We start from the raw sequence: 25,428 nt of genomic DNA, 5'->3' as shown, positions 1-25,428 counted from the left end.
TGTGTATCCCCCACTTCTGCCCTCATCCACTTCCCTCCCTCCGTTGCTGTGGTGAGGAGGGCAGTAATTACTCTAGTGTCAGCGTTGCTGGGTGCGACTCCTCCCCCGGCAAGGGGCGGCGGGCATCCATAACCCATCGTCCTGCCACGGGGTAAACGCTGGGCCATCCATCACGCGCCCACTTGACAAATACCTTCCATAATAGAAGTTTATTTTTATGGGAGGCTGAATCAAGGACTTTCCCATGCATACAAAAACGTGTCAGAATTATTTATGGCTTGTGCTGAGACGCACAATATGTCATATCAAAGTCCCATCCCGCTTGCCGGCGCTGCTGCAAGCTGCCGGCGCTTGGCCTGTCGATATCTTCGCTCGCTATCAATAATGTGGAACACCGCCACGATAAGCCTCGGGATTCGGAGGTCATACTCGACACACACAAATGCACACACGCGGGATCTGACACACGCACACGCAGGCATCACATGCATACAGTGCACAGACATGCAAAAAAAAAAAAACTCAAACATGATGACATACATCGATGTGTTTTCAAATGCATATCAGACGAAGGCAAGGAATTTGTGCGTGCGTGCGTGTGTGCGTGCGTGCACACACACACACACACACACACACACACACACACACACACACACACACACACACACACAGGCAGGGAGGGAAATGTAAAAGCACACAGCTGAGATGAGAACATAAATTCATACATGAGCCCATATTCCCATATGTAATGTTCTTAGCAATGAAAACAAACATGCCTTTGCAGTCTGCACATAAAAACACAACAGTCTCTGCATGAATCAAGTGAGTTTTCCATTTAAAAGTTTATTTTCTTTACCTTCAATTCCTCCCCCAAGATTAAAACAATTACCAAACAAAGATGTTCACCAGGATGAACTTGACCCGCTGTGTGGCGAGCGGGACCGCGGATCGCCGTCCGTCAGTCAAAATCACTGCCAAGGTCATAACAAAACAAAACGGTTTGGAGACGAGGGAGGGAGGCAGATTTATGCACTATGTCTTTGTGTATGCGTGTAAAGTGTGTACGTACGTCCATGTGCGGTAGAAAAATCTCTGACAGCACGAAAAAAAAAGAAAAGGAAATAAACATAACAACTTAAAGGAAATCCCTACACTGCAGCCTGCAAATCTGAGAGCTGTCAGTCAGTGTGAGTGGCAACACCTTTCGCCCAGAGAAACGGCAATAAATTGGGTTTCCTGATAAGGCTCCGGCATCACTGGCACAGCGTTTGACCAAAAAGGGGGAAAAAAAGAAAGAAAAAATGAGCTGCTTTTTCCGTAGGCCACTTGAGTGCTGTCAATCAACGTGACTGACAGGCTCACATGTCGCCAGTGGAGAGAGCAATGGAGGGAAAAAATAGATTAATGTATAGAAGAAGAAGCGGTGAGAGAGGGGGAGAGAGAGAGAGCATTAAGTCTGGCTGGAAGAAAATGAATAAATATGATAAATATGATAATTGAAATGATGAGATTTTGGTACTTGGTATTGGATTCCTCTATGTGCCCAAAGGGATTAGTCATTCATTCACTGCAGCCTTTCTGTCCCCTACATGCATGCTTTCAAAAACTAACACATAATACATACATTTAACAAAAAGATCTAATTCTACCAGGTGGGTATGCTGTATGTGTAAAACTCTGAGGCAGCAAGAGGATGATAAACTTAAAAGTAGCTGTCTGTGAACCCACCGACAAAGTAAAGAATAAAATAAAATAAAATAGGGAAAAACAGAGTCCGTAGCAGCGGGAGAACTTTGTCCTGTGAAGACAGAAGATGTATGGCTCAGGGAAGATAGTAGCAACAGTAAATGATTACCTTTTTACAAACTGGGCCTTTGTAATAAAATGCGTAGGGGGGGGGAGGGTATTATCAATTCAGCCGCACGATGAAGATAGCATTTCTGAAGCTACGGCGAGGCTGATCACTATCTAGAGAGGAGCCTGAATCTTGTATTCCTCACTGCAAGTCCAGGAGGGAGAGGGGTCTGGGACCTGTATCGTCTGTGTGTGTGTGTGTGTGTGTGTGTGTGTGTGTGTGTGTGTGTGTGTGTGTGTGTGTGTGTGTGTGTGTGTGTGTGTGTTTCACTGACAGAGACATCCGTTAAGGCCTCTTATGCCTGCAGGCCCAGCCGTGACAGAACCAAGATCTATTTTCTTACACCCACAAACAGAAAGACATGCAAGAGTATGTGTGTTTGTGTGTATTCGCAGAAGCACACACATACACATGAAATCTCTTATACGTGCAAACATACACACTTAGTCCCTGGGGCAAGAAACTATAAGATTGGAGATGTAGTTTTGTGTAAACCTGTGTGTGTGCATCTATATACAGTGTGTGCGCCAAGCTGAGATTCTCTACTAGATGTCGGATTCTGGAGGAAGACACTGACAGATGACACACACACACACGCACACACACGCGCGCACGCGCGCACACACACACACACACACACACACACACACACACACACACACTCTCTCTCTCTCTCAAACAACACACTTGTTTGATAGCAGTCAAACAGGAGTAGAAGACAACACAGAACAGACAACAGACAAACAGATAGAGAGACAGATAGCATGGCAGAGCTTAGCTGCTGGCCCAGAGTCATATCAATCACTCTCAACACACACAAACACCCAAATGCTAAGACATCATAACACACACAAACACGCGGCATTAGAAGAAAGAGGCAGAAAGCAAGATGATATACTGACAGAGTAGTACGGGGGTTAAACAACATGGGCAGACAGTTATAAAGAGATATCAGCGTTGCCCAAGGCATTAACACCCGCTGTTGAATTGTGGGATATATAAAAATGGCCGATGATGTGACACTCATCTGACCCTCACGTACGTGTGTGTGTGTGTGTGTGTCTGTGTGCGGGCGCGTCTGCTTTACAACATCACAAATGCTACACTACTGCAAACCCTCACTCTTTGCCAACGACTATCAGACGTCACTGATTTTAAGTTTAAATTGGCCCCGTCCATGCTTGATGAATGTCCAGTAAGTGCACAGTTGAAGTGTTTTGAATATTTGACGGAAAATTATTACTAAGGAAAATTGTGAGCTTCGACTTGGAGTCTACACATGTATGACAGGAATCCTGCTTTACAGAACAAAGGGAGGGATGTTTCAAATACACTATATCCAATACTAGGGACTTAGAGTCAGTGTATCTCTGTCTGCTCTTTGAAATTGAATGTATCTCTTGTCCCTAAGCATGTACAATACTAAATCTCTAGCACAACCCTTTAAAAACGCAGCAAATAAAGCCAAAACTAACTGCATGGTAAGACATTACAAGGACTAAGTTGGATAATATTAACCCTGCTAAAAAAATGAACAAGTTAAATGTAATGTTTTATAAAGTGTTTTAATGTAAGTTAGAATTAAAAATAAGATCTGTCATGAAATTCAGTGAAGGTTTACACCTCCATGACTGAGTCCAAATATTTTAAAATCTAATCTAAAATTACAAGTTAAAAGCTGTTCTGATATTTTTTCGGGTTTCATATTTAGATAAACACATTCGGTTTGATATTTTAAGACATTTGTGGCACTGCGGTCCTAAAATGATATTACATTACATTTAGTTTATTATTTAAGTAAAACAGGTTGACCAGAGTAGAGGGACCTGTTCAGAGTCTCATCTGAACAACTACATAGCACCGAGCTCTGCTATTGAAATACAAAAGTTTGCCCCTCTCTCCATCCTCCTTATTCTCTTTTTTCACAGGTGTCAGAAGAGATTTCATGGCCTGTGCGTATGTGAGAATTTGCCACACCCCTTTTGAGTGCTAATTTACCCTTTTAGGTTTAATCTCCCAGTGAGTGGCTTTTCTCGCCCTTTAATTAGGCTATGGGGAGTCGACACCAACACTAAACACACACACACTTAGACTTCGAGACACGCACGCAGACCATTTCTTGCTACCACACACACACACATACATATATGTACACACCCACTCAAATGCTGTGGTCCCAGACTTGAGACACGCTTTGCTAAGACAGTCCTCATCAGCCCTCTCTGGGCCTCTTTCACACTCTGGCTCCCTTCAACTGCCCCAGTCACCAAGACAGGACAGAGGAAAAAAAAGGGAGGGAGAATAAGGAAGGAGGAAAAAGTGAGATATTCTGCACTTGTAAGAGGACAGAAAGAGGTGCTGGTGGTGAAGGCATTTGTCTCGGAACCTTTTCCATTTCAAATCTATTTGTCAAGTTAAAGCGGCATTACAGTAAATCACATCAGATTTTGGCAGACCCAAGTGGCAGGAGGAGATAGATGTTTTGAATTTTTTTAAGTTTAAAGACGTCGCAGCTCATACATTTTCTAACAAGATTCGGGGGACGTGCACTCAATGAACCCAAATAATGTGGCCGAAAACATCTCTGCAACGGATCGGGCCAGGCGCTCTCTCATGTTAATGAGATGCTTGAATTTCACTCATTAGTCTCATCACTACGTTTTTGATTTAGGAGGAAAGCAGGAATATTTTTCACATAAAAATTCTTGCTCCGCAGCCTCAAGGTGGTCCATGAAATCCTTTTGTTCCCCTTTTGATGAAATCTGTTGTAGTACTACCATGTACGCCAGAGGAGCCTTCACAGTAAAGGGTGTATTGGACAGAAACATCGGAGTTCTATCAATCAGACAGTAGAACAAAAAATAGGCAGATCTTTGCTCTCTGGATTTTTGCTCTAATTAGTGTCCTTTCTCTCTACAAGCGCATTTCTTTGAATACCACCTGTACCAGTGCTTAACTTAACACTGAAACTCCTCTCTACCCTTTTTTCCTCTCATTGCTCTCCAAACAGACCACAGATTTACCCAAACAAAACTGGGCACTAAAGAGGGAAATACAATAACAGCACTAGTGATAGTGGCTTGTTATGTTGGAAATAAGAGGGCACTTAATTGGGGTCTGATAGTCTAATAGGCAGCCCCTCTGATTACCAACTCTGCACATTGGCTTAAATTAGCCCACTGATGAGCAGCTAGGGGATTCAATTATGCTAGGGGAGAAATAAGGGGCCCTAATAGGCCACTGTATCAGGAAACATGGGACTGGGTTGGGCTAAAGCGTTGGTAATTGGTTGTTTAGTTGGGAAAGTTGAGCCTGTTGGTAATTAGAGATGCCAAGACGTTTGGAGAGCCACCAACAGACGACACACGGAGGCTAGAGAGAGGCGAAGGAGGAAGAAAAGGGTCCTTTGCACAGTAAAAGGGGCAAAGGTTGTGGTGAAGATCTTAGAAGTGCACTTCAGCCAATGAGGGTGTTGATAAGGGAAAACATGTTGGTACTAGCAGCTGTGTTGATTCAGTAAAGGTCAAGATGGGGCAAGCTGGGCTAAAAGAGAAAAATCAGCAGTCTCGGTTGTGTCACAAGCTCCTCTCCTTAAGAAATTCTGCTTTTCTTTCTTATCTTTTAAACAGTTTTTTTTTTACTCAACATTCTCAATTAAAAAAACACTTATTTTTTTCTCTCTTTCGTTCTTTCTTTCCTGTCTTAAGACAGGTTAGCTGGATACGTACAGTGTCTGAATTGAGGGGAGAAGGAAGATTGAATTATGGATGAGTCTTTATAGGAGACGGCGGCCTGTCTGGTCTCATATTCACTGTCCCATACAGGAGGAGCAGCCCTGCCCGCCAGCATCCCCACCACACGTCACTCACACGAGGTGTTTGTGTGTGTCTGTGTGTGTGCTTCTGTCTAAGTACTGCATGTTCACATGAAAGCATACTCCATTGTTCTGACAAACGGTCTTGCAAACATACAGCAAATATTTTTCCTTTCATCTTTTGATTAAAAAGAAAGAAGTTAAGCGTTTGATGTGCGCTGACACATTATAAACAATCCCTTTAGGGTGTCTTAAAAGTACTAGTTTATATAAATGATACACACTAGGGAATTGGTGTTCCCAACTAAAAACTGGTGCCGTAGCTTTCCAGGAAAAGTAGCTTTCGGTGTTTGAGCTGGAGTCTCAGAAGACATTTGCTCATTACCTAATTTAACCGGTTCAGAAAGTAGCTAAATATCATCTCTACATGTGGTTAACAAAACTATTTATGGTTGTTCTGCTTCTTGTGCCCTTGCACATCCAATATTGTATGTTTCAAAAAACAAAGAATGTAGCATCAGACTAAAAACCTATGCAGACTAACTATATCCTTTTGTCCTGCTATCACACTGTGCAACTCTTAGGCTGTGGCCTACATAAGCCATCTGCAACTGCTTTCAGAATAGTGCAACATAAGCAAGCACCTAACATAACTGTGCCATTGCAACACCAGGGAGCATATAGTATATCAAGTGTCATCAATCTGCCTCAAATTTTATGACAGTGACAGAACTTGTCCAGAGGCTCAGATGGAGGCAGAGGTTGACCCAGTCTGTCAATGACACAATACTTCCAGTCATCATTTACCGTGTGGATAAAGAAATCTGTCTGTGATGGCCTAAAGGTGGTAAACTCACAATGTAGACATCACTTCACATTCGGAGCAGCCAGAAACCCACTGCCTCTACGTCTCCACACTGATTGGATGGGACTTGTCAGTCAAGGCTCTGAACGGCCACTAAACGGCTGAGCGGAGGCACTTGGATTGATGCCAGGAGGAAGGGAATGGGAGAAGAGGATGAAACAAAAGGCCGTTTGTTGTGGCTGATGTGTGATAAATGCAGCCGGTTGAGGGAGTTTTCACGCTTATCGGAGCAGGTCATTATGCAGGAATTGCTGCTTGCTCGGCCAGGACCGGCCCTGTATTGGTTTACTGAGACACATGCAACCGACGGTGGGCCTTTTTTCCCTAAACCACATAGCTAACCGACTCGCTCGCACGCACGCACGCACGCCAAAGTGAGCCATTCAGGACCAGATGAAGCTGAGAGGTGTTCCTCCATGAGGGAATTATCCAATTAACACCCAACACTAGCTTGAGCTAATCTTCAAGTTCATACATGTAGGCTTGCTGAGGTTGTTTTGTGTGGTCGGGGTAAATCAGACATGATGGGGACAGAATAAAAAACGCAGGCACCAAAACAGTTAGTGTTGTAAAAACTGAAAGAAAGGCATACAGGGCGACATTTATTTATCTTTTAGGCCATCTTGAGAAACAGTCAGAAAACTGTAAATGATGCGTTTTCTATTGCTATGATGGTTTCAACTTAAACAGTAGAGCTCCATTTCCTCACTCTTTTCTTTCCTGGTAAAAATATTTAACTTTTTTTTTTTTGGCTTCCCGTTAAGCCAACAAATGTCTCATTGTTGACTTTGTAAGATACAACTCTGAATTACTAAATCTACGCTTTGACAGCATCAGCACAATGATCCACCTGGTTCATCTGACTTTACATTGTACTGAACAGAATTACTTTTTTTTAAAGTTAATGCCTATCATGCGAATGCAACATAAGGACGGTGACACAAAGACGCAGGTTCATCACTAACGCAGACGACTTGATGTCCTATAGGTGTTGTTTTTTCTTTAAACTGTGATGCATTGTTTTTTTTCACATATTTTCCAACACAGAAACATGTCACATATAACACATTGTTATTAGAAACAGATGTTGATTTTATCGTCAGTGTCTGTGGCTTCTTTCACAACGTCGACACAGTGTCATATGCGCCGGGATACCAGGACACATTTGCATGACATACACACCTGTCCTCCGCAATCCAACACGCCGCTGTAACACAATAGGCAAGTAAAACTCAGGAGAGTAATGTTTCATTACATGATGAACAGAAGGTGAAAGCGAGGGAGGGGAGCCGGGGAGGCACACAGATGCATAACTTAAGTAAAAGCCATCCAAACCCATATTTGTTTACAGATTTGTTTAATAAGGAAAAAAAATATATGCAAACAAATGAATTTGCCTGTGGTTGTAACTGCGTATTACGATCATCACTTACAAGGCCAGGTCTCCCCCAGCCCTCTGCAGTAGCTATCCATCATGCATTATTAAGGAAAATAGAATCTGCATAAAGCAGCAACAACGCCTTGAAGAAGTTTTTTTTTTAATTTATCTATTTTTCTTAAATCTTTTTAGGCACTGAGCAGTGGATCCAAATACTCAGTCGCTGTTAGCTAATTACAAAGCATTTGATCGCTATGCCCCCAAGACGTGGAATTATAACCTTGGCTGAAAATGAGGGAAATAATTCACAATATAAAATAGTGGGATGAAGATGCTCTGACAAAGCTAATGGCAACATCTCACCTGTATATATATATGTGTGTGTGTGTGTGTGTGTGTGTGTGTGTGTGTGTGTGTGTGTGTGTGTGTGTGTGTGTGTGTGTGTGTAAAACATAGTTTTGGGTACTGAACAGGACAGGAGGCTGATTTAACAAAGCCATTGCCCTGAAACCACAGCTGACCTCGCTGGAGGGGGATAACAAAGAAAGAAGGGAAATACACAATTTCCCAAAGCTGCTCCAGTCATAGGGTAGTTGCAGCATTTTAACTAGAAAGAAAGTTCTGGCAGAGCGGTAATTTAGCAAAGTGGCAGCGCTCTGAGAGGTACCTGTAGCACTAGTTCTGCTGCAGTGCTATCTATGCTGAGATCACACACACACACACACACACACACACACACACACACACACACACACACACACACACACACACACACACACACACACACACACACACACACACACACACACACACACACACACACACACACACACACACACACACACCTCCACTTCTTTGTGGCATATCTCTCTGCAGATTGCACGAGGAAGACAATTGTCATTACCATTTTATTAAATTGTGTCCTATCAGCAACATTTTCCCCTCACATATCTAACCTCTTTTTTTCCTTCTTTTTTCCCCTCTAATTCTAATCATCATTCCCCTCCATCACTTGCTGGGTCTAATTCCCTCTCTTCCTTCGTTTGCAAAGGACCTCTGCTTTCATCCTTGAGAAGGGCTTTAATTCGAAGTGCGACGCTGAATAAAGAAGGGAAGACAGAGCGCAAGCGAGAGAGCGAGAGAGAGAGAGAGAGAGAGAGAGAGTGATATGGAAAGACAGAGCAGCAGTGGAGACGTTCGGGTGTCAATCAATCCGGCGTGAGGGGCTGCAAGGGCCCGTGACTAGGGTGCGTTTGATCTGTGTCTTTCAAAGGGGGAACAGCGGGAAGGGCCATCACAGACGATTTGCCTCTCGCTGCTGGCCCTGGTGCCACTCTGACAGAGAGCAATCACAAGCAGGTTAATTCAACATCTACCTTCTTAATCTTTTTTTTCCCCGTCTCTTTCTTTTGGTCTCGTTCTGTCTACTTAGATGAAACACTGCTCTTTCCGCTACCACCCCACCTTCCTGTTCCCTCTTTTGAAAGAGGGAGAGAGATCACAAGTGTACTTTCAATGCCTTTTCAAACCCCCTATAGTTTGATTGCGTTGGTCCTAAACAGAGTAAATAGTTTTCTGCAGTCCTGCAATAGTTCATTTACGTGTACAAACCTGTAATGCGTCAATGAAAGCAAAGTGGGATCACTAATTTCTTTTTTGTTAATTGGTGCAGGAAGAATTTTAGTTTTCGGGTAAAGACACCATCAGCTGCATTTTTTGATCATTTCTTTTGCTGTCATTCTTTGGGTTCATATCTGTGGTGTGCTATGACCAGAATATGAATTAGAGCGTCATGATGAAATCTTGAAAATATGCCACTTGACTTGACTGAGAGTGGAGGATATGTTTTCTCCAGATGACTGAAAGACTGAACCCCACAACGTATGTTGCTTGCTACGGCTAGGTGGAACCCCAGTACGATCATAGCCCCACTTAAGATGAAGCCACAGAACTGGCCTGGACACATAGAGAGAAATATCTTCCTTTACTTGGTATAGCAGTTATGTTCTCATGTGGCTTAACAGATCACCCTAAGGGGGACACTAAGAAACAAAGTGAATCTTCTTCACCAAAGGTCAGCCATGCATAAGGACAAACAGAGGTGAGGGAAATTCCGGGTGAAAGGGTAAGAAGAAGCGTAAAAGGTGTGCTTTGGTTAAAGGTGAGAGGGTATGGAGAATATGAAGGAGGCAGGTGTTTTAAAGAATAGCTGAAGGTACAAAGGTTGTGCAGGGAGGTTAGGGCATGGAAGTAAAGGAGATCAAAGAATTTGAAGAACCGAAATTATACCAAAAAATAAGCCTGTTTGAGAAATTTAAAAACTAAACTTTTCAGAGTCAGCACAAAGACACAACTCCAGAATCCATTCAGTTTCAACAGGAAATAAACCACAGTACTGCCAGAATGCAGCCATTTTTCAGTAATGTCCCTGCCTGGCCTCTTTCCCATGGTGCTCCCCTCTAACTCCACTGCTTTTATGGAAGGTCAAAGGGATAACAGGATAAAGGCTGTCCTCTCTGCTCCTCTGAAGGACAAGCACTCGGCCGATTGGATTTGGTGGCCTTCAAGGACAAAGGAGGAACACTGGGATACAAAGGAACCAATAGGAGGAACATGATTTCATCTGTCTCTATGGCCTGAGTGATTGGCAGGGATGGCCAGACCAGCATTCTTTGATAGCTGCCTCTTTGTGGCTGGGTGCCCTCCATCAGCACTGAATAGCAAGACTCGATCCGACAAAAACACACACTCAAGGATTCTGGAAGATCTGACCTCTGTGGAATGATAGAGACCGGGCAGGGTTGTGGGGGCAGCCAGGTGGTTTAATTCAGTAGAAAGATTTCAAACGTTGATTTGTCTGCGGGTATATACTGTATGTGCGTATGTTGGTGTGCACATTACACATTGGAATGCAGAAAATTAGTGAGGCAAGAATGAAAAATGAAAGATGTAGGGTTCAAATGCTTGGAGTAGCAAAAACAATTCTGGATGGGGAACATAATAAGTTCCCAGTTAGTGCCCTTGGGAAGGCACTTAAAAGGGGCAGTCCACTGATTTACTATGGCACTTACATACATTTGGGGGTAACCAACAAGACAGATTTAAAAGTAATGGTCAAGAACAGCAAGACATACAGGAAAAAGAGATATCCTGACTCGTACTCCCTAAAATGGGTAAAGCTCCAGAAATACTGAATCCTACACTTCCCATAATACAACTGAGTTGCATCTTTTGTTAGACCTTCTCTGACTGGTCTTTTAAACCCCATATTTCCAGTTAGTGATGCATGTTTTCTGATTAAAAAGTTGACTCAAGTTGAGATCAATATGACATGTTATTTTTTTTCAAACTAGAAATCTCCCCCCAGAGCACTTAGGGATTTGTTGCCCTGCTCAAGGGCACCCAGGCAGTGCCCAGGAGGTGACTGAACAACCAGTCAACACTTCAATCTGACTTTTTCGTGCAGGACTTGAACCGGCCACCCTCAGGCTCCCAAGCCAGGGCCCCACCTGCACCGCCCCATTCATTTCTAAACTGTTTTAACAAGCTGAGTAGCACTACTGGTGACTCGTGAAAATTGGAAATATATAAATAGTAAAAGTGGTGGAGCGTCCCTTTAACTTTCCGCTGATCTGTTTGATTCAGCCAACATAACAAAACCATGGTAGTAGATGGCAGCTCCTAGATGTCTAACTGTAAAGCTCAGGCAAGACATTGCTGTAAGTAAGCCTGGAGCGCAAAAGACCTTTTAAACACAGGGGTGTTCAGGACTGTCTTCATTCCACGGTTTCTGAATGTAGGCATATATGTTCAAGTCTTACTCCTGACAAACATTATCTCATTAAGGACACAAATCACATAAAATGTTATGGATGTTGAGAGCGATGAGGCATACACACAGATAACACAGTTTTTGTTTTGAAACAGAGCCTCCTCAAATACAAATTGAACAATTAGTTACCTGCGTGTAGGTAGGCGAGGTCTGGATTCTCGATATCAGGGTGACTTTCCTTCAGGTGGTTGCGGAACTCCATGGGGGAGTTGGTGGCATAGCTACATTTGGGACAGTTGTACATCTTCACGCCCTCGTGTTTGCCCGTATGGAGAATGTGCTTCCGGATGTTCTCAGCACAGTTGGATCTAAGGGAGACAAACAAAGATAAAAGGCTTCATTCCTTTTTTTGGAATAGATATTTAAAAAAATAATAATAATAAAATAAAAAGATTTAAAGATGAGAGTCATGAGGGAGAAAACACAAGATAAACACTTGGCAACTTTCCCAAGAAAGGTTTGCTGTACTAAAAATTTTTTTTTGCCAATGATGACACACACACACACACACACACACACACAAAACTAGAAACAACTCAAACTGGGCTTCTGAGCTAAGGGAGCAGCCATGTTTGGACAGACTCTCAAAGCATTCATTACCTAAATACGCCTCTGTGAAACAGGCCCAAAAATGACTAAAGACCGCTTTCACAAACAGCAAAACACAACTTGTTACACAAACAATATTTAAATCCTGTTAATACTTTGATATTCACACTCTTGCATATCTCTAACTTTATTTTCTTCCCTTACAGCTGTTCAGGTTAAGTGTGTAATGGTGCTGGGCGCAGTGGGTAATGCATGCTGTGAGACTACAGAGTGCACTAGAGATATGTCTGAAGACATCTGTTAAGCATTATGTATCTTTTGCAATTGTATGAAAGGTATGGAAATAGTGGTGTGTATGTATGTGTGCGTGCGAGAGTCTGTGGGTCTTTGGGCTGGTCAGATAGGGCAGGCCAAGCAGTGAGCTACTGCAGGGTGTAGGATGTAATGATGTCAGCTCAGAGAGTCACACACAACCCTCTGCTGATTAATGATGCTGCCTGACCTGCTCCCAGGCTCTATCTAAACCTGTGCGCGCACACACACACACACACACACACACACGTTATTGAAGCCCTGAATAGGCAAAACAAACACGCACGCACATACATACATAAATAGACATGAACAAACCTTAGTTGGTGCCAAAAATAAAAATGGTGAATCTCTGATATGACTAGACAGGTGCAAATATACAGACATGAATCCATAAAAACCGCCCCACTTCACACACACACACACACACACACACACACACACACACACACACACACACACACACACACACACACACACACACACACACACACACACATACATAAGAGCACAAATAATGCATCATGCAAGCAAGCATGTGCAGTGTACAACACACTTTCATACACACACATAAACACACACCATCATGTGTTGATGGATGGGGCACTCGTGCTCAGTTTGGACCTGACATTCTCAGACAGTATAATACGCAATTACTCTCCCTTATCACCTTGGCCGGGACAATAAAGCCTCACAGTGCCATAGCTCACGCCAGCCAAGGAGAGAATTTGTTTTCACTTTTGCAGAGACACCTCTCTCCATCATGGGGCCACAGTCCAGCCCGGCTCCACTGGGGCCTAAAAAAAAAAAAAAAACACAGAGCGGGCCCTCACTGGGTTCTGTTCATGCTGTATGAAATACATAAGCACTAGCCACTGGTGAACAATGAGGGCTCTTCACAAAACTGAACACTGCAGTCGGTTGGGGTGCCACGCTCTCAACAAAAGAAAGTGCTTTTTAAAAGCAGTAATCCACAGCAATGTAGAGATGTCTGTTATACCCCATCACTGATGAATATAGCACTGCACAATTCAAAATATGTAAATTTTATTAAAGCGTTTGCATTTGCTTTGTGTCAGATTCCTGGCTCACAGGAAGTGATGCATTTGGATTTCTAGTTTGTTTGAAATTAGGCAGAAGAAGAACTGGGAAGTTACAGTAGTGTTTGCCATAGTGAAGGAACAGACAAATAAAAGGGATGAATGATGCCACAATACTGGCAACACTTCATTCACAAGCAACACGCGGTACAAAAACACCAGGCTTAATATCTCAAAATTAAAAAAGGAGCCGCAGATGATAAACCTTGGCCTGATATGAAAACCATAAATTGAAGGTCTTGTAGGTTTAGATACAGTAAGTACATAACCCTTGATATTTACACATATTCTCAATCATGTATGCAGCAGATTGGCACACACTGTTGTAATTACTTTATCAGCCATCGTGAACAACAACAGGTTCACAGACAAATCATGGCCACATCTGTTGACTGTTCTTCTGCTTAATGAAAAAAGACAGAAGAAAGAACTCAAAATGTCACATCGTTGTGAATTACCGCAAATCATGCTGCTAAAAAATGCATTTTATACTTAAAGTGAACTGATTTCTTATTCGAAAGTGGGAGCATAAATAGATAAAATTTGAAGCGGAGCTAAAAGGTTCTAAAGAGAGCGCGGGTGGATTCCTAGGGGGGCCATGCTATCTCTCAGATATGGTAATGGAGTAATTGTCATATTAAAACAACACAACGTGCATTTAGGAGTCAGCAGGTGTCACAGTTAGTGAAAGCCCACACCAGCCCTCCTACTATACACTGTATTAATTAGTCCAACACTGTTTCAACTTCCTCCCCCCATCCATGCACTCAGCATGGGAATCAGCCATACTGATGCTCAATGGATACGTCACCCCTTCTCTACCTCTTTCCGTCTCTCCCCTTTATTTTAGCCATTTCCATATTCCTCCTCCCAACGAATGTATGGTAATGTGGGGGGGGGAATTGAGAGGCGCTTCGTTAGAGGAGATTTTAATGTGTTTCTTTGTGTGTGTTAAGAGTCAGTAGGTGGTGGTGGAGGGGGGGTAGGTGTATTTGGATCATTGGTGCCATTTGGATCTTATTCTGCAAAGGAGGCCCAGTTATCATCATTAATGTCTCCCCCCGCCTCCTCCCTCATCTCTTCCTTCACTTTACAAGGTCGCAAACCTTCCTGGCATTGACAGTAAGCGTGCCATCCTCAAAGCTGCCATCGCCGCCAATTGAAGCAGTATTTTAACAGGTAGATTGAAACATGAATGCCGCAGCATTCAATAAACAATAATAGCCCAAGAAGGATGGTAACGTGGCAGGAAGTCAGAGGCTACATATCAATTAGACCGCTTAAGATGCCACCGCAACTTTAATGAGCGAGAAAAAAAGCTCCTCATTGTGAACAATAGAAATGATTCCTTAAACACTGAAGTGAAGAAGTTTTGCGGTTTGCACAAATAGCTGGAGAATAGTCAAATAGACATCATTCATTGACAGCCTAGGACTCCCAGTGCAATATCATTAGAATATTTTTACCACTATTCCCCAACTGAATAGGAGATGAGTGGCATTTGATAGATCATTCACTCCATGCTCATTTACATGCATTTGAGGAGCAGCCTTGATGGAGATCGCATTGTATCGAGTGGGAACTATAGATGTCATCCATAACATTTAATATGGATATTTAAATTGTGGCAATCAGACGTATACTAGTAAAACAGATATAAATATGTTCTATGAGCAAGAACTGTCAATCACATTCATTTATTTGCCTCAGACCTAAATATGTCTTTACAACGGCACCGCGTGTATTTCATAAGCTCACATCAAAAGGTCAGACGTGCTAACTCATCTAGTCGCTCCTTATCGTGGTCAGGCCACCAGAGACGTCAGGGCCCTCGCGGCTGTCTAAGGCCCCCACATTCAATTCCTCATCCTCACATTAGTAAGCCAGCGGGGCGTTTCCCCAACCACCTCCTCCTCCCACCTTGAACCCCCCCCCCTTGCCTGCCCTCTGGAACTCTCAGAACCCCTGGGGCCACCAAAATGGTAATTGGGTTTCTAATTTACTGTTTCATTTGCCACTATCTGTAATGATCATTAAGGATCAGCGCGGGAACAATGGGGCCAGGCACATTTGGCTCGTTCTATGTACACTTTCTCTCTGATACTGGGGGTAAGTCTACTGTAGTGGCTGGATATGGGACTAAAATGTGTCCTCAGGGGGAGAGAAAAAAAAAATCAACCAATATTCATGATTAACATTCACTTCAAATACATGCTCAATACTTAGAGCCTTTGACCCAAAATGTTTAATGAGAGATTTGGATAGAATTCAACAAATGTTTGCAAGATGGCGTCTTCATCATCATCATACAGTCTTGTTTTTTTCCCCCTGGGATCTGAGGTTTAGTGTCCCATGAGGTACAAAATGTATGTATAGCACAAATGGAATTCTGAGCAAAACAAAATTCTTGCAGTATGCAAATTTCATATAGACGATCGGCAGTTCCGATCTAACAACAATAAGTGCCTACAGCCATGCTAGCGGCTCTGTGAGAATGTGCGTGGGCTCAGCGGTGCTTTTAACATCAGCATGCTCACAATGACAATTCCGGCACGCTGATGGTCTACAGTGTTCACCATCTTAGTTTTACATGTTAGCATTTTCTGCTAAGCATTAAACACAAAGTACAGCTAAGGCTGATGGGAATGTCATTAGTTTTGCAGGTATTTGGTCATAAACCTAGGAATTTAAATAAGTCTGTACAAACTTCAGTCCCAATCCATTAAAAAGAAGTTTGTCACCCTGAAGCCATGCCGCTAGCAAGACAATAAAAATATCAACCGTTTATTGGCCTACAAACCTTGTAGTTGAACTTAGAAGAGCACATATTAAAAAGACAAGATGCAGTCTTCCTATGCTATTAAATTACACTTCAAAGCATCTTAAATCAAACAACCCATACACTGGTCGATCCTTAATTGATACAGTCAAGAGATACGTCATGATAACTTTGGGTACAAGGTGAGATAATCCTTTGATAATTGCAAAATAATAGCCTGACTACAAGTATTACCTCTCTGCATTTTATTTTTTCTAAGTTGGACTGCATACAAAAGACTTGTGAAATGAGTCGAGCGCTTCACTGCAGCGGAGCAGGTGTAGCAAGCTGCCGAAATGACTTTGTCACAGAGGGGAAAAAACGAATGAAGAGTACATCTAAAACCAATGATGGGTTTGAGATCATTCCCTTTCACACTCTTCTGCCACAACCTGACGAGGAAGCACAGGATGAGAGAAAGAGAGAAAGACAGAGAGAGTCAAGGGGAGGCAGACGGAGGGGGAGAGAGAGCTAGAGAGAGATGGAGATGTGCAACGCCAGCCAAAACTTTTTCAATTTCACCGACAATTTCCTGTGTAATTACTGATGTGGTATGATGGTGTTTTAATGACAGGGACCTGCCAGTGACAGTGACATTGTGTGTGTGTGTGTGTGTGTTGGGGAGATCTGGCTGGGCCTGTTGATGATGGCAGAGTGATGAGATGGAGCTGTGCTGTGGAGATTAGACCCCCCCCCCCCCCCACACACACACACACACACACACACACACACAAAGCCTCTAGCATTAATGCCAATCCCCTACCCCTCCGAACTACCCTACAATGCCACCTGCTATCTCACCATCACACTCACTCACTTACATACACGCCGCAGACTCTCCTACCCCCCCACCTATCAACCCCCTGATCATCAGTGCCATGGTGGCGGCCATCAGCGCCACCAACCATGGGCGGGTCAATGAGCCGGTACCTGTAGTCGCACCAGGGGCAGCGGTACGGTTTCTCCCCAGTGTGAACACGTTTGTGCCGCGATAGGTGGGACTGCGTGGTGGAGGCGAAGTTGCAGAGCTTACATTTGAAGGGTCTCTCTCCTGTGGGGTGGAGGGGGTGAAAAGATAAAGAGACAGACAATGGTGATGAGACCAAGACGACACAAATGTCACACATGGACAACTAAATATACAAACCCAGGTAGAAGGCTACAACTGACATGGTTTGGCCAATATCTGACACCGTTTTGCTGGCTTCATGGATCCAAATGAAAAAATTAAACAACTGCAAGAGCCAATAAAAGTTCTGAATTCACTGTGAGACTACAAAAGCTAAAATTTCTGATATAAATTGAAGTGTTCTTGCTTACTCTGAACACTGCAGGTGCACAGACTGTAAACACGTTAAAATGTCTCAAAAACAATTTTTAGTTTGCATGTGAAATGATGTATGGCAGTTGCAGTTGATTGTCAGTTAAAGTTGGTGCACTGAAAGGCTTTGTGTCTATGGAAGAATTGAAATCACTTGAAGAAATCATTTGAAATGTCCGCTAAGTTTAAGCCCTGTTGGCAGTTATTTGTCAGTTTGTATGTAAAAACTCAAAGTAATTGAAGAGTTGAATTAACGAGCAAAACATGAAACTGTTGAAATGTAAGTTGAACTGCAAATGGAGAAGTGTCAGTTGCTACGTAGGCAGTGACAGCAGTTAAAGTGCCAGCTAAAGTTTTAAACTTTTAGTTGAAGTTAAGTGTTAAACTGTTGTTAAATGTTGTGTTCTCTTCCCAGTTTATCTGTCTTACAGCAGGATCTCCATGGAATAAGATGTGCAAGATTCTGATGGGAATCCAGATGGGAGATGTCTATCATTAGATGACTGATGATAACCATCTTTGATACGTAGCCAATAATCTTACAGAGATAAGAGACTTGATTCTAAACTGTCGGGGCATGGTCACAGGGTCAAGGTATCAGTTTAACTTCAAAATAAAGTTGCAGGACAAATGTATGTGGTTGTAAACAGCAAGTTGGAAAAGTGTCCATAGCTGGCAGAATTTTGCATTTGAAATTATTTTCTTTATTTTAAATGGCACACCAGCTTAGTGAGGGAATATTTTCCTCAAACAGCTTCGGGGATGATAAAACCTCACCCTGCTTTAAGGAGCTGCCAAACTACAGAACACTGAAGTTTATTAACATGGCATCCACTTGACTCCTGTAGTGTCCATTGTTTCTTAAAATACAACTTCAGTGACATTTCCATACTGACAAGAATAACATTAGCCACTGACTCCTTATACATTTTGAGCATGAAAGGTAAAGATACTAAATAATGGCACAATGTTGTCTTGAGAAACCACAAGAAATATTGGTATTGTGTAAAATCTGTACCAGTCAAACACTGTCAGACGAAGAGTAATCTCTTCATGTACAGCTGCATGACAACAGATTTGAGTATGCAGCTAAAATCGGTGGAATTGACACCTGTCAACACAAGAGAGGAGGACAGAAACTGGAGGTTTTTCGGGGGGAATGGTAGAGAAACTGAGGAGCAAACAAAATGAATTACGAAAACCTAAATGAATATTTATAACAGGATTCTTGATCCTTGGGCGCCTGCCAGACAACGGTTAAGAACAGTATTTGTTTCACTATCCCAATTTCCAAAAAAACACTCGTTATTGACAGCCTATCTGAAAAAATGCAATTTCCCTAAGCGACAGAATGACATGGTGAAATGATAACTGAAATTAAAAATCCAAGATTCAGTCAGCCATACTGGTACACATGCCTATCACTGACAGCAGCATGTCACACTGATGTGCCTGTGTGTGTGTGTGTGCGTGTGTGTGTGTGTGTGTGTGTGTGTGCGTGCGTGCGTGTGCGTGCGTGTGTGAGAGAGAGAGAGAGACGGTTGCTCAAACTATCTGAAAGAAAATATTGTGGCTGTTCAGATCTTTAAGTGTCAATCACTGTCCAAAATTATGAAGGTCTACACAGTTAGAGTGTGTGTGTGTGTGTGTGTGTGTGTGTGCGCTTAGATAAGTTTTTGACATGAGTTCAGGATGTGCGTCTTGTTGCTCACCTGTGTGTTGGCGTCTGTGTTTGGTGAGGGCGTGTCTTGTGCCTCCAGCAAAACCACACAGGTCACACAGATAAGTCTTCTCTCCTATAGAGACAGATCAAGAGAGGAAGGAAAAAAAAGGATAAAGCATTAGGGTCTTCTAGGACAAAAAGAAAAAGAAAAAAAATTGCAAAAGAAATGACATTAAAACATAACCGAATAAGGGAGAGGCAGCAAGAACCTGTGAGGGAAAGATGAACTTTTATCTCATTTATACTATATTTATAAAATTATATTTAACCTACTTATTCAAATTCAGATCTCCTTAAAGAGACCAAGAAAAACTATTCTTTAAAGTAAAATTTCAGTTTATTTGAACCCGAATCTTATGTTTTATCACAAAAAAAAACTAAAACATAAGCAGTCAAACAATCATTGATTAACTTTACTGCTATATTCACGTTCTGAATGTTGAGTCCAGCTGCCGAGGTTTTCTCCAAATAATCTGGCTCAGCGGTTGGCTTGTTTACAACCTGTTAGATCATCTCACCGCTCACAGAATTCAAGGCTTTTGCCTAAGTGACGCCGCCCTGAAGTTGCCGTGCTCCCAGATGTCAAAAATGACTTTGGCGAATATAGTGATGTGATTACTAATAGAGACGACAGCCATATCTATATGGGTAATAAACAAATCTATCTTTTCATAGGAACTTGGAAACGATGCCATCTAATCATGCTTTCCTGCCACATACAGGAGGATACTGACAGGACACAAAAACAGATTATTTCTAAATACTGAAACTGTAAAAGGATATCAAACCTTTTTTATATGTATGGTGTTTGTTCTAATTAAGCTTATCAAACTAAATTAAAAGGCATCATATATATATATATACATACATATATATACATATATATATGTTTGAAAATGTATGAAGTGCGTAATATATTAATCTACGTATTGATGTGCATTTGGTTTAAGATTATTACGACACACTGCAAATGGAAGCAATGTCATCCATAATAAAATAAACTGCTACTACTGCTGGTTTCATTTCACAATTCATGACATTTGTCTATATTGTTTTCACTAAACTAAATATGGCTCAGTATAATTAATCTGTCACTAATTCTTTTTAATTGCAGTTGCAGCAGACATTAATCAAAATGAAATACAATTATATAGTAAACCTACAACCTCAAATAGTGGTAATAAGAGTGGTAATAAGTGAAAGGTTACCGAAGTAGACTTATGAAATCCTTGAATCCTTTTGAGGGAAATGTGTGGGTGAGGAAGGAATGAGTGATTCTTCCTTAACTCAAAACTACTGCTGAAGTGCCATTGAGCAAGAAGTGAAAGCCCAAGTAAAGACAAAGAAGAAGAAAATATTGTGTTAATGGGCTGGGAGAAATGTGTAAAGGAGGAAAAAGGCAGAAAGCGAGGAAAAAAAAGAGAAGACAGACTGAACAGATGAGCAGCAGGTCTAGTTGGCTAACAGATGAGCCAAGCAGAAGTCACAGATCACTAGTGTATATCCATCAGAGCTCTCACAGCTAACTAATTCCTCCAATCAGATGGATCCGTGTAAATATGTCAAATGGGGGACGGGAAATTGCCAGTGTGGTTTATTGACTGTGATAAAATCTGAAAAGCACCGCTGAACATAATTACATACTTGTCAGAGCCATAAAAATTAGCTTTATTATCAATGGGATGGTTTTGTACAACTTCATTTGGGGGCGATGCCTTCCAGATGGGGAGCGTGGAGAGCTTTTTTACACTCCTCCTCTCTTCCCTGCATCTGGCTCGGTCATTAACAGCATGATGCTCTCTCTCTCTCTCTCTCTCTCTCTCTCTCTCTCTGCCATGGCACACATGCAGTCACACACTCCTGCACACACACACAGCAACATTTGTGATAAGACTCACTCAGGGAAACACATACACACGTGCATAAAAACACATTTATTGAATGGATACAAATGTGCATGGAAGTGCGCACACACACACACACACACACACACACACACACACACACACACACACACACACACACACACACACACACACACACACACACACACACACACACACACACACACACACACACACACACACACACACACACACACACACACACACACACACGGGGGCATACCTAGATGCAGATATACCCACGTACAGCCACGCACATCAAACTACATGTGTGCTAGTAACACATTTCCACACGGCAGCACATACATGGAAACACTGTAGGTGACACACGCTGCATGTGTGTACATCATGTGCAGCCGAGATCCCCATTACTTAAATATTCATCTAAATGCTGATGTTGAACTCCGGCTCTCGCCACACACTGTTAACACATTTGGGTGACTCTTCCAGCTGGGCCTCAGCGGTGCTCTGCACTTCTTCTGCACAGATAGCAGCTTTCACTGAGTCCGCAGAGACAAAGCAGCCTCAAGTTTCCTCTATTACACCCATTTAAAGCCACTCGACTGTGAGAAGAGTTTTAATGCAGTGCCACTTAGAGAGGAGAAAAACAGCCTTAAAAAGGTGCATGCGTTGGCTAATTCATGCAGGTTCACTTTTCAATCCCAGCGTGAACGGCCTTTAACCGAACTATGTTTTCATATAAATAAATGTCCACTCTGCTACTTTCTGTGGCTACATGAAATCACCATTTACATGTGCTGTGCTAAATACCTGATGTCTGATGTTCCTGGACAATAAATATAACTCAATGTGAAAAAATAAAAACACTTTTATTCAAATACGGCCAAATCCTGAGTAGTACTGACATGAGTTTTGTTTTTCTTTTTTTTGTGGCCCAAGCCCTGCCCACTAAAAACCAGTGAGAAGAGCACAGACATAAACAAAAATACAGTATCCAAAACTGTGTGCCCAAACTGATCATTTTGTGTTCATGTAGGACCATAGCTCATAGAGATAAAACAGGTTTCAGTGCCTCTAAACTGTGGAAAACTTATTAGGGATCTGGTCAGACCTTTTCTCCCTATAAGAAAAACAGCACCGGTCCCTCCTCCACTCTTCCCCTCCTCTCCTCCCTCCCTTCCATCTCTCATTACGCCCAACGCTACAAGACCCCACCACAGAAAAATCCATATCCATCGATCCCTGCTACCAGCCGCGGTCGCCACAATTATTCTTGAGGAGGAAACGTTGGCGATAAATTACATGTGTGCTTTTCATCTGCTGCTCTGTGGCGGTGAGCCCTCTGAGGACCTGGGTGGGGACAGCGAGAAGAGTGACGCGCTGCTGTCAACACTGGAGGATGCGGCTGGTTAAAGCAGCATGAACCCTGCACCCACAACACAACCTTGCATTGACTTCATTCATTCCTGATTCACCTTAACTCCTACCGTTTATCGGTAAGCGAAAACACTTTATAACCTTTACCTTCTACTTCATCCTTATGCAACATAATCCCTAAAACCACATTTATCAGCCTCAAACTTCATTCTTACTCCAAACACAATCAAGCTATAGGTGGAGGGGCTTAGGAGACAGTTTTGGGCTTTAGCGGAAAGGGGGGAGGGACTGAGAAGTTGTCAATGTTAAAAATTTTTGGCCAAGTCCTGGATCCTCGCAATCCTACCTACAGCACCTTTAATAGCATACACGGCCCGTGTACCTAAAGTCTAGCACCAGACACAAAAATGCCCTGAAAACTACATTTCCTGCTAATGTGTCTGCACTGAAAGCCCTTACACTTTTTGGCTTTTAGAATATTGGCTCATCACTTCTTCTCTTTTTTTCCCATGATGCACCTCAACCCCCAAACCCTTACTGGAATTAAATATACCTTATTGCGAGACAATAAAAGAAGTCAACATATATATATATATATATATACAACCTCTCTTTGCATGTCTGTGTGAATATATATACAGTATATAGGATAAATAAAATAAAATATATATATATATATATGTATGTATGTATGTATGTGAGTGTGTGTTTTAAATAACCCCAGAGGCGTCTGCATGCAGCTATAATTGCCTCCCTCATTAGTTATGTTTTAGCAGGAGCGGATGGGAGGGCAATTAATTTTACCGCTTAATTTTTGACACGGAATCCGCTGCTGTATTGATGTGCTCGCCATTTTGGGTCTCATTTTTCAGGGAAATTAATTGACAAAGTGCGAAGATTTATCAGCATATCGCCAGATTAAGCGACAAACTGAAGCAATGAGGAAATCAATTGTGGCCCTGTCGCTGTGTTCAACCTTCCTCTGCCCCCCCTCCCCACTCCCCACAACGCCCAAGAGCCTGGGAAACGCTGGGTGGGTCAGATGCAGTGCACTTATTTATTTATTTGAGTCGCTCATTCATCAGCCGTTACAAATGACCCTGGCGGCTGACGACCACTGAATCCCCCCAGCCCCCGCCCTCCTCCCCCTCCCTCAGACACGACTGGTGTGTGAGGAGGGAGTGATTAACATAAAAAACACACAAATCAGAGAGGAACAATGAATCCCGTTAGAGGCAGGAGAAGGAAAGTGGAGGTGTTCATGGGGGGTTTTTTTCTCCTTTTTTTGGGGAGGGGGGGGGGGGGTTCTTGCATGTCACAACCAGCCACTCTATCCACAGGATCATCAAATTTTCATGTTTTGCATTTTCTGTTAGGGACTCCTTAGTCTTAGCTGCAATTTATTTGTCAATTTTGAAACAATGGGTTTCAAAAATCACTTGAAAACAACACTATTCTAACGGTCGCTGTCACATGTCAACAGCTGTAGCTAGCTAGCTAATTAAGCTAACGTTCGCTCCATTGCTTAATTGAAAATGCCATACCCGGCTGACTTTTTAGTGTTTCGAGCTAAATCGTATTAAAAAGTGAACCCTGTGAAAGGCTCTTAAAACTAGAGTGTGGAACTTTTACATATGAATGAACATCTGTTACATTTCGAGCCTTTGCCAAACAAGTTCATACAATGCTGATTAAGCTTATCACTGTCAGAGAAAGCTCTCTGTATTTCTCAGTATACCAGAGTTGGGGTGTCTGGTTTCTGTGGCGACATTTCCGGGCTGGAGCACCGGAAGAATGCCGATACAAACTATAGTTCTTTACAGCGTAGCTTCCATGGACTGTATAAAATACGGATGTAGCCCCTGTGACGTCACCCATAGGTTTCTGAAGTGCCAAAATGAAGCTCAAAGTGGGCGGCTCCAGGTGTCCCAGGCCGTCGCCACATTGGCAGTGCCTGACGTCAGCTCATCCAAAAATGGGCAAAGAGGTGGAGCGTGGATGGAGCTGAGGTGGGCTGAATAAAGCCTACAGTCTATGCTCGCCTCCTGTGACGGCAGCCTACCTGTTACTCAAAGTGGAACGCCCTTAATTATGCAGAACTTTAAGCCTGAATATAATTCTCTCCCCCCCCAGCCGTCATGACGGAAAGTAGTAAAGTAAAGTTGGTCATTTGGGGGTTAATGCGGATTGACACACTCTTGGAGCTAGCCTCAAGTGGCCATTAAATGAACTGCATTTTTTAGCACTTGAGATTGCCGCATCGGAGCTGCTTATTTCGGCTCTCTGATTGTTTACATGGTATGTCCGTCTAGCTGTATTACCCAAATACCTTGACAGGCAGTTAGAGGGGAGAGACCACAGTGACACGGCTATATTATAAATCCCACATCTTTTCTTAAAGGTGCTGTAGGTAGGATTGTGAAGATCCAGGATTTAGCCAAATAATTTGATTTCTCAATTCCGCTAAAGCCCAAACGGTCTCCTAAGCCCCTCCCCCCACGAGGGAGAATTAATGCGTGTGCATGAGCAGTGATTGACACGCAGTTATAACCCCCCCCCACCCCCACCCCTGATTGGTGCATCTGAACGGGAAGCGGTGGATTTTTGCAAATCTCACTA

The 25,428-nt window shown here is 42.7% G+C and overlaps 1 protein-coding gene across 2 annotated transcripts in view; it reads right to left on the bottom strand.

The window, feature by feature from the left end:
• Positions 1-25,428, bottom strand: part of znf407 (zinc finger protein 407) — a 151,732-nt gene that overhangs the window by 31,158 nt on the left and 95,146 nt on the right. For both annotated transcript variants that reach the window (XM_028581420.1, XM_028581421.1), the window contains exons 7-9: positions 19,557-19,640; positions 17,454-17,574; positions 11,874-12,052 (exon numbers count right to left, since the gene is read on the bottom strand). In XM_028581420.1, the coding sequence (XP_028437221.1) occupies positions 11,874-12,052; positions 17,454-17,574; positions 19,557-19,640 (384 nt within the window). The remainder of the gene's footprint in view (positions 1-11,873; positions 12,053-17,453; positions 17,575-19,556; positions 19,641-25,428) is intronic.

The sequence above is a fragment of the Perca flavescens genome, chromosome 6 (genome assembly GCF_004354835.1).
Source record: "Perca flavescens isolate YP-PL-M2 chromosome 6, PFLA_1.0, whole genome shotgun sequence".
NCBI lineage: Eukaryota > Metazoa > Chordata > Actinopteri > Perciformes > Percidae > Perca > Perca flavescens.
Note: the sequence above shows the minus strand (reverse complement) of the source record. Positions and strands in the feature narration are given on the sequence as shown.